The following is a 10,269-nucleotide window of genomic DNA, read 5'->3' as shown; positions in this document are numbered from 1 at the left end:
AGTGTCTATTACCTCAATTAAGTGATAATAAACGAGAGGGAAGGAGCCCTTCGTGACACAGGCTGACTCTACAATATACGCATTACCTTATATAATACCCCCCGACCCGGGATTCGAACCCAGAACCTCGTGTAGTTGAACTTGCTAACCACTAGAAACGGTAATTGGATTAGGGACTGGTTTTTAGTTATCTAACAACTTATAATAGTTTCATAGAAGTCGATGTTCGTTTCCTAAACTTGCCAATATGCAAAGTAGTGGGCCGATGTTAATGTAAGTAGATGACATTTTTATTTCTTTTTATTAAATTAAAAATAACTTTATATGACTTATTTTTTTATTAGATCCGAATATCAATACGAGCTGCTATAAATACATTTTAATACGCTGTTAGCTGTAATGCATTTATAATGACTGTTACGAAATAAAAAAAACAAACATCATATAATTGGTAAAACTCCGTATTCTTAGTTAAATAAACCGTACCTTTATTTCGCAAACAGACTGTGGGTTAACGTCGCGCGCGCGACCTGAGCCGACGTAAGCCGACTGCTGAGCGAATAGACTATCTCTGTCTCTTTTCATCTCAAGAATCATGGCAACATAGAGAGAGATGGAGTATCTCCAGTTTGACGGTTCGGTAATGTCCGGAAACTCAAGCCGTACAGACGTCTAAACAATTCTGTTTAAACATTGACGTGTTATTATCAAACAAATAGTGGAATTACGCGACGTTTTGATTTAAATTGGCAATAATCTGTTGTGATTTACCGTTTGTTAGTAATATATTGTTATTAAAAGTGATTTTCGATTAGGTAGCTAGACCGGGTCGGTGTGCGAGTATTTGTATGGTAGGTACGAACAGCAAAAAAATGTATGTAGGTAGTTTTACTATTCTTTTGTATTTTTCTTAATCTTTTATGTAACTACGATTGTTTTCTTGCTAGGTACGGACAGCGAACATGTGGTTGCATTAACCCTATTTTGTGTTTTATTTAGTTAGTTAAGTATTTGATAGTTGATTGTTTTATTGACAAAATTAATAATATCTAAGTAGGTACCCCGTTATTATCAGTGGCGTGCACTTCACACATGCAAAAAAGCACTGCCGACCCAAATTATTTTATATAACTCTTATTGGAAGGGAATTTTTTCATTTTTCCATTGATTTTTTCGATGTACCCGCCTTATGCATACCCTGGTCGAAGTATATGTGCACGCCACTGGTTATTATTGAGAAGGTAAGTACCAATTATGTCGCACAAAAATCCTTAAATTGAATAAATTGACAGTCCTAAAAGTATTTTCGCCCTTCTAATAATTTTTAGACAATTTAGTTTTAGATTTGTATACAACGTAATGAACAACTTTAATAATATGGTGGTATACCTATCAGTCGTAATGTTTAATTTTTTTATTGTTTATTTTCAGTAAAAATTACTACAGTTAGATAAAATGCAAACATTCCGTCCAACTGTAGAACGGTTTGTTGACGGAATGTATAATGATCTATCAAATATCAAAATCATAAATGTATATCGATAAAAAGTGCAGTCAGCGTATAGTTATGTAGAGTGCATTATTTCTACCTGTACCTACCTGTACCGTTTTTGGGTTAGGTTTTGCTGATACGTTCCTATTTACTAGGTGATTATTAACTGAACTATACAGATCGATTATTTTAAGTATAAGATACTTTCATAGGCATACAACTGAAAACTGGTTTATGTCTTTACTGTAAAATAATTCCATAGAATAAATTTTACTATATGTGTAACATTATTACTTATTAGGTACAGTTATTGACTGACGATATCTACAAAGTCATTATTAGCAATATGTATAGAACTGGTATTTAAATTTTGAATTTGGACTCTTTTTAGATACCATGGCGACTTCAAAGCCCGGCACTAGTCACACAATTGATCCGCTTTTGTTAGACAAAGAAGGAGATTTTAAAGGATATGGAAAGGAAACATATACATTATTGAAGTACATCTTACGAGAACTGGCGGAAGAAAAAGGTAATGCAACAAAATGCAATAAAGATGAAGACCCTTTACAACGAGCTCAACGGTACACTGGGCTTCATATGAATACTCTTAAAAAATTAAGTGATGGTTTGATAACTGTTGATGAACTGACAGAGGTTAGCCGGAAATGTGTTTATGATGCGCTAATGTCATTCTATTTAGATAAAAATATAATGCCCACTGCAACAGAATTATTTGATAGTGTACAAGATTTTCTTCCACCATATGAAGATATTAGGAGCTTTAAAAAGAAACTTGTAAAAATGGGATATATTTTCAAAAAAAGAGAAAATTGTTTCATTATTTACGAGAAACCATCAATCAGGTTCGAAAGGTTCCTATATTTAAAACATATCATACAATATCGGAAAGATAAAAGACCTATATATTATATATCTGAAGTGAGTTTGTCATATAAAAAAGTCTGGAATATCGATGAAAGTGTCTCAGATAAACACAAAACGCAGATACATTTATTATTTGCTGTATCTTCTCATAAAGGGGTACAGTTTTTAAAAAGAGTCAATAAATTGGACACAGAGATTTTTAATTCCTGGTTATTAAATGACGTCATGCCCAATCTAGAAACAAATAGTGTTGTTATTTTAGATAACACAGAACTTCACTGTGATACCTATTGTGAGACTCCAAATAAAAACAGTCCTAATCATGTATTGATTGAATGGCTTGCATTTCACGAAATACCCTTCATTAAAACGATGAGTATCGTTGAGCTTAACGCTTTGGTGAATAAATACACAGATAGAAATGTAAGGTTATACAAGCCAGATATTTGGTTGAAACAGAACGGCCACGACGTATTGAGATTGCCTGATTGTTTAAACGAAATGACCCCGGCGGCACACACCCGTCATGTGATTAATAAAAAAATAAAACTCAAAGATGACCTAGATCTAAAAGGAATTGAGAATGATGTAAATGAAAGTGAATTAACATCTTACAGCTCGATGCTGTTTGCAGAAGAAGAGAGGCTCTTTGGTTTAGAAATGAAATTAGATGTTGTTTTTGACAATTTGATGCCATCAATTTACTGTGAAAACGATCTATATTTACCATCCATAAGTGATTCAGATTCATAAAATCTTATTATTTTGTATTACAGTACAGTGTTTCCTTTCTTATTATTTTTTGGTAAATTGATAGATTTAAGGTTTTAAAATAGATCCATCTTAAAGATACAATAAAGATTTTTGTTCAGGTGTTATAATTAAAATCCTATTAGATAAGGGACTTACATATTTTTATTTACTCTTCCATAATTTCTGATATGATTAATGCCTAGTAACAATATATTTAAGAGTATCATGAAACACATATTGTCATTCAATGATATGCCACAAAAATTGTAAACATAACCATGACAACATTTTCAAAACACTAACAATGTACATGTTAGTATCATATGTATGATAATATCAATATGAGTATTACGAAGTAAAACAACCAGAAAACATGTTGATCTTATGCTCCTTTATTAAAATATTTAACTATATAAACCACCAGTGGCGTGCACAGAGTCTTCGGCCAGGGTATGCATAAAGCAGGTATATGGAAAAATTTAATGGAAAAGTGGAAAATTTCGTACGAGTAATATGAAATAATTTGGGTAGGCACTGCTTTTGTGCATGTATGAAGTGCACACCACTGTAAACTACGTACTCTACGATCAGTTATTTACTAACCAGCACCTCAGGATTAATAAAATGATATATTTCCGTTGTTTCCGATATTTTAACTGGCAGATTTTTATGACATGTTAGATTACAAAACTTGTACAGTTTCCTCCATCGTTATTTCGTCAAAAAACTCATCACACTTTTCTATATAATCATAAGGTATGCGTTCATGCTTTGCAATCGTTAATATTTTCTCAATGGTGTTATGTACTTCTATATCCTCTTTTAATGTATTTTGCTCAATTTCAATTATCGCCTTTTCCAGCTCTTCCCAGTTCGAAAATTTATTTAATAACTCAATTTTCATACTATTTGGTTTAAATTTTACTTTATCCCAGAGAATGTTAAAATAGTTTAAATATTGTGTTTTACATGGACGTAGCAATACTTTGTGGTCATAGTACTTTAAGTTTTCTTCCAGTACGTTTTTCTTAAAGAAATTGCATCTGGATCTTTTTATCAGCTCGAATAATTCAGCTGCGTGCATATTTGAATTATGTGGAATATCGTTCAGTTCTAGCCACTTCATTATAATTTTTTTACTGCTATACATCGTGGGCATGTCAGTCTCAGTTTTCAGATTATCTTCTAAAACAAACACACTAGGTACGGATACCTGTGGGATAACAAAGTCTAGGATCCACTTTGTCAGTAAATAATATTTTGCATCTTCACAGGCTGGCATAAAAATATCTGATACCTTTTCTATCTTCTTGCTTATCATTCCCATTGAAGTAGATACAGCCACATTAAACAATATTGCATCTTCATAACTGTAATTTAAACTTTCTAAAATAAGGCCATTTTTGTTGGTTAATTTGTGTTCAATGTATATTATATGGGCACCAGCGTTTCTGAACTGTTCTATACATTTTAAATATTTCATTCTCGCCAAACTTTGCTCAGGATCTTCTACGATAATAGTTTTAGTACAACGCGGAAGCCGTTTCGCCTTATACCCACTAGTTTTGATGCCTTTCTTGATGTCAGATATTTTCCTATAATAAGATGGGTTTACATTCACTATTACTTTCACAATATCGTCTCTGGTCGGTAAACATTTTTTAACTAAGTAATAATCTATTATAGTGTCTCTTAAATCTTTATGAATGTTGTTGTTTTCTGTGCCTCCTGAAGCACGTGTTGTAATTTGCTCAATCCAGTCGCTAAATGTTTTAGGCCAATCCTCCGAAGCATTTACTTTTGTCACAAGCTCAGTTAATAATTTACGTGGAAAGTATCGTGTAGCTCTGTTCAAAAGTGCATTACGAATTGAAGTGGAATTATATTCGTTCCCTAAACATAAACTTACAATGCATTTAGCTATATTCAGTTTTGCCCTTACATCATACAATTTTTGTTCTTCTGTAGAATTAAATAAATATTTATTTATAAGTTCAGTCATATCTGAAATAAAACCAATGAAGACATTACAAATAACAGAAGACATAACGATAATTTTTGTGTTAAAAACATAGTACCTAAAAAATTCTTTCTTCAAGGTACGTACTATCACTCATCACTCCTCAAGCAAGTTGGAGAAACGTTGCTTAAAATAAGTGCGAGATACAAATACTTACTCACGGCTGATTCTGATGCGCGTTCCGAAAAAATATGCTCTAAGGAAGTTGCGAATTGCTCCTCAACTTGTCAAGATATCGCCCTGTAAAAAACAATCAAAAATTAAAAATATGTATCATATAAATTTTAATCTCATGTTACAAAAATGGATATTTTATAAAAGTTATAGATCTATATAACTTTTTTACAATATCGTGTACATTATTCCTGTAGTCAAGCCTTTTCATCTGATACCCATACTGAGGGAGTTGTTAAAAAATATGTAAACCGCCATTTTGTGGTGGCGGCAATCTCAGACTGATTTTCATCAAACGCAGCTGAGAACCCTTTTCAAACAGAATAAAATTGGTTGATCCGTTCAGGCGCTACGATGCCACAGACATACACACATGTTAAGCTTATATACGTCGTTTTTGACAGTAGTGTAGTAAAAATTGTATTGAGACAACGGGGTGAAAAGTTTGAGAATAGGATTTATTACATATTTAACGCGTGAACTTCTAGTCAACCGTGAGATTTTATAACATTATTAAATATAGTTATTTCAACCGGTACTTACCAATGTCACACAGACGCGTTCATTGAACGAAGATGTAGTAGCGACTGCAAAGATTGGGGCGACGCGTCGAGGCAGAGACGAACTATTTTCTACAAAATGGCGCCAGGCTCACCTGGTTTGAATAAATAAATATTATAATTTTAGATGTTATTAACATGTCTATTTAAATAAAAGTAAGTGTAAAAAGCAGTTATTTAACTTGGTTCGTACGAACTGCGAGACACGTCTTTTTGGTTTCAAAGGGCTTTAAATTATGTATGGAGCCCGGGTTGCCAATGTCCGTCATTTTCACTGTACTTTAAATAATAGGCTTAAATGGTAGTTTGAACTCTCAAATAATACCGCTCGAACTTGCGGTCAGCCGAGAGATAAAAAAAAAATTAGAAAGTAGTTTCAAATATTATTTTTTTGGCAACAGTACAAGCGGCACTTACCAATGTAGCGCAGAGACGTTTACACTGAACGGGGCTGTACTAGCGACTGGGGCTGGTGGGGAAGGCGGGACGTCTGTTGAGCGGGATAACAGTCACCTTTAACAAAATGGCACCTATGACGTAGGGTCTTTTCGCCTTTTCGCGTCCGACGCCCAATTCGCGTCCAAACGACGGTACACTGTTTTAAAACAGTGAAAAATAACAATACCGACACACCAATCTAAACAAGAGCGCTTCTATTGATGTTCGGACCTATGACAGGTACTCACACACAAACAAAAGATCTGTGCGTGCAACCCAAATTTAATGAAAAATAAACTAATCTTGCGTGTGCAACCAACAAGTGCTGACGCGCGAATGTGTTGTAAAAAAAATAGTGAGCAGCTGTACTTTTCACGGTAAGTATTTAAGGTGTTTATGTGAAATTTAGAATACTTTGTTATCCCTAGACCTTAATTGTGAACCACACTATAGGAATAACGATTTTTGTGCTTATATTTTTCTACTGACAGCTTTATATAAGGTGGACGCGAACTGGTACATAAAATTTATAAAAAAATCACTTTGCGTCTGCTGTGGACGCAGATTACTCTGACTATTTCTCAGTCAGATGTTTAATTAAATACGATAACATGGGAAAAACAATATAAACTTCCTATCAATTTTAACAACATTAACATGCATAATATGATGGCCGATTTGCGTCCATATTATTAGAGATATAAAAAAAGATAATGAATGTCAAAAATCAGACTTGGACGCACAGCTTTCCTACATTAGAAACCCTATAACATTTTGCGTCCAGCTTTTTATCACACGAAAATAATAGAGTAAAATTTATATAATTTTATTTAAATATACTCTTTATAACCTAAAAATATACAATTATTATACGAAAATTATTTTATGTATTTGCCAATATTTGAATTTTGTTCCATTTTTAGGGTTCCTTACCCAAAGGGTAAAAACAGGAACCTAGTACTAAGACTTCGCTCTTCGTCTGTCACCAGGCTGTAGCTCATTAATCGTGATAGTAAGACAGTTGAAATTTTCATGGATGATGTATTTCTATTGCCGCTATAACAATAAATATAAAAAAATAGAATAAAACACGGAACGCGCGAGTCCGATTCGCACTTGGCCAATTTTAAAGGCTTTGTACCGAAATGGTAAAATAGAATCCTATAAAGCCATCGACATGATATTCGAAATAATAATGAATCTATTAATGGAGTTAGTTGGAGGAGAAAAAAAGTGCAATTTATGTTTACTTTTATGATAACTAAATACAATTATTACAATTAAATTATTAAATACCGAGTACAATTATTAAATAAATGTTTTGATTAAAATCACAAGCTTCCCTTTTTATTTCCTATCTCCCTTCCTAATTATTTCTAAACAGGTGGACGCCAATTGGTCCACAGGCGGACGCAATCTGGATTTTGTGGACGCAAAATGGGAAAATCGCCTGTTTCAGCTATTTGTACCTGTGTAGAATAAAACATCAGATGCGTTGGCCAAAACTGTGCATTAAACTTGACAAGACTATATAGGGACTACATTACAACTATATTTGATTCAAAACTACCGACTACTTTACTAACTTTTTTTTTCACGTTCAAACCTAACAACTCCACTAAGTGGACGCAAACAGGCGAAATGACCCTAGTACCTTGTTCGAAATTCGAATAGATATAGGGGATTACTGACCTTTTAGTATTTCTTCTAAGCAGGCTGTCACTTTGATTTTATCTTCAATGGAGAAAGATCTATTTTACCTAAGTTTAAGCAAATTATTAATTAAAACTCGGTATACGATTGATGAATTTCTAAAAGAAGCTTGGAAGCTGGCCGCTTCGCTTTTATCTCACACGAGAAAGAAAAATTCTAAATATTGTCAAGCTGTGGCCAGGGTTGTGGTGTTCCCTTCTCATTCATTTTGTGTGTGTGTGTGTTTGTGTGTGTGTGTGTGTGTCCCCTACACGTGCTAAGTTGCGGACTTAGCACGTGTAGGACACACGAAATACAGATATTGGTGATATGTGGTGGTGTAGTAAATGGATGAATGAATGAATAAGTGAAATAATATACTTTTATGTGTGTGTGCCCGTGATAAGGTCTACATGAATAAAACATTTTTGAATTTTGAATTTATATATGTTATTAAAACATAATATAGGTAACGTTATATTAATAATAGCTATAGGATATATTAAAGGGACTGCCGAGTTTCGATGATTGATGATAAAAAAAATGTCAGCATAAATCCGCGAACATTGTAATTTTCAAAATACGAAAATTGGTCTGAGCGGACTCAAAAACGAATGCGTCAAGATTTCAGTGTATAAGCATGCATGCATTACTCTAGTTACAGGGCGCCTTTGAAATTTAAATCCGATCTCATGCATTGAAACGCTGCTTTTGTGGTGGTATTACGTACCATAAACGGAGCGGAATCTGGACTTATTATCCAACTTTTAAATCATTATCAACCACGGAATTAAGACTATAGACGACTGATTTAGAAGTATCAAAAACCACTCCACTTTAGTAGTGTTTCTTAAAGAGGCGGTTAGTTCCTTCACTCCATTTAGCACTACAAAGTAATTATTTTACCGCTAATCTTGACCATCGAATAAGGAAAATGTGAAAATTTTGTGGGCTAGCAACATTGGGCGTTTTCACGGTTTTTGGACACAATGCACTGCATTCAATAATGGCTGAAAAAGGGTTCTGGTTGTTTTTTATTATATGATCAACCCTTAACCGGCTCACTACAGGACAAGGGCCTCTTCTCGGGATAAGAAAGTACACCGTAGCCCTTTGAGAACATTATAGAGAATTCATAGGCATACCGGTTTTCTCAAGATGCTTTCCTTCATCGATGAAGCAAGAGAAATTTAATTGTTCTTCATTTATAGTACTTAATATTAGAACCTTTTCCCTTCTCATTGTGGGAGGTGACCCGTGATCTGTAGTGGGCCGGCAATGGGTTGATATGAGGATGATATTAAAACCATCGACAATAAACAGAGCACTACTTCGCAGGGCATACAAGTACCACGTTATATGTCCATCAACTTAATATTAGAACCTTTTACCTTCTCATTGTGGGAGGTGACCCGTGCTCTGTAGTGGGCCGGTAATGGGTTGATATGATGATGATGATATTAAAACCATCGACAATAAACAGAGCAGTACTTCACAGGAAATACAAGTACCACGTCATATGTCCATCAACTTAGGTGTTTAGCATCAACCACGCCCTTAGGACCGGAAAACAGCAATACTACTTGGCTGTAATAAGCCTGGCGGTATTACTTCCTCAGACGAGCTTTATCACAAGCTCTACTAGATGGTATGTGCTTAAAATGCTCATAACTTCGAAAGGTTGAGGTGCAAAAGAGGTTACAACTTTGTCTACTCGAAACTGTGGCATAAGTTCTAACTTACTACGTATCCTGTACTAAGTACGCGAATTAAATTCGGTACATAAACGCTTTCGTCACATCCCCGTGTCCGCACCCATACTCTTCAAAGTCGGACCACACGTCCTACATTTGCAGTTGACACAATTCTATCGAATTTGTATAATTTATACACTTTTTTTTTTAACTCACATCATTAGGTGTGTTTGTTTGTGTTTAAAATAATGCTTTTAGTTACTAACAATGTGAGAAAGCAGTATAGTATTTTATTCAATAACAGTTATACAACGTGAAAAGGAAACCGATATATACTTCACAGGCTTTCGAGGTACATTATGTACTGTCTCTGAGACTTATCTGTGAAACCGAAACGCTAATAGTTTTTGAGTAAACCACAACCAAAATATATACTGAAATAAATTAGATTCAGCACGAGCAAAAGTTAAATCAAGTGACCCCTGTCACTTTTTTAGGATCATGCATCACAACATTTATTTTAACCTGCGGCCATGATGGATCGTCATCGTCATCATA

The 10,269-nt window shown here is 34.2% G+C and overlaps 2 protein-coding genes across 3 annotated transcripts; one reads left to right on the top strand and one right to left on the bottom strand.

The window, feature by feature from the left end:
* Positions 1–662: 662 nt before the first annotated feature.
* LOC120634664 lies at positions 663–3,260 on the top strand. 2 transcript variants are annotated; one of them, XM_039905402.1, is made up of 2 exons: positions 663–851; positions 1,884–3,260. In XM_039905402.1, the coding sequence occupies exon 2, from the start codon at positions 1,889–1,891 to the stop codon at positions 3,131–3,133; it is 1,245 nt and encodes a 414-aa protein (XP_039761336.1). In that variant the 5' UTR covers positions 663–851; positions 1,884–1,888; the 3' UTR covers positions 3,134–3,260. The 2 variants fall into 2 exon arrangements, with proteins under 2 accessions (XP_039761336.1, XP_039761337.1); XM_039905403.1 differs by having other exon boundaries at positions 663–878.
* Positions 3,261–3,553: 293 nt separating this feature from the next.
* Positions 3,554–6,357, bottom strand: LOC120634518. Its single transcript, XM_039905193.1, has 4 exons — positions 6,305–6,357; positions 5,871–5,982; positions 5,311–5,393; positions 3,554–5,137 (listed from the first exon to the last, which is right to left on the bottom strand). The coding sequence occupies exon 4, from the start codon at positions 5,133–5,135 to the stop codon at positions 3,816–3,818; it is 1,320 nt and encodes a 439-aa protein (XP_039761127.1). The 5' UTR covers positions 5,136–5,137; positions 5,311–5,393; positions 5,871–5,982; positions 6,305–6,357; the 3' UTR covers positions 3,554–3,815.
* Positions 6,358–10,269: the final 3,912 nt, after the last annotated feature.

Source organism: Pararge aegeria, chromosome 24 (genome assembly GCF_905163445.1).
Source record: "Pararge aegeria chromosome 24, ilParAegt1.1, whole genome shotgun sequence".
In the NCBI taxonomy this organism is placed as follows: domain Eukaryota; kingdom Metazoa; phylum Arthropoda; class Insecta; order Lepidoptera; family Nymphalidae; genus Pararge; species Pararge aegeria.
The sequence above is the reverse complement of the archived record's forward strand: the minus strand, read 5'-3'. Positions and strand labels throughout refer to the sequence as shown.

What these genes read in the sequence shown, in the direction of transcription:
- LOC120634664 (XM_039905402.1), top strand. Translation starts at nt 1,889, where the DNA reads ATGGCGACTTCAAAGCCCGGCACTAGTCACACAATTGATCCGCTTTTG.
- LOC120634518 (XM_039905193.1), bottom strand. Translation starts at nt 5,135, where the DNA reads ATGACTGAACTTATAAATAAATATTTATTTAATTCTACAGAAGAACAA.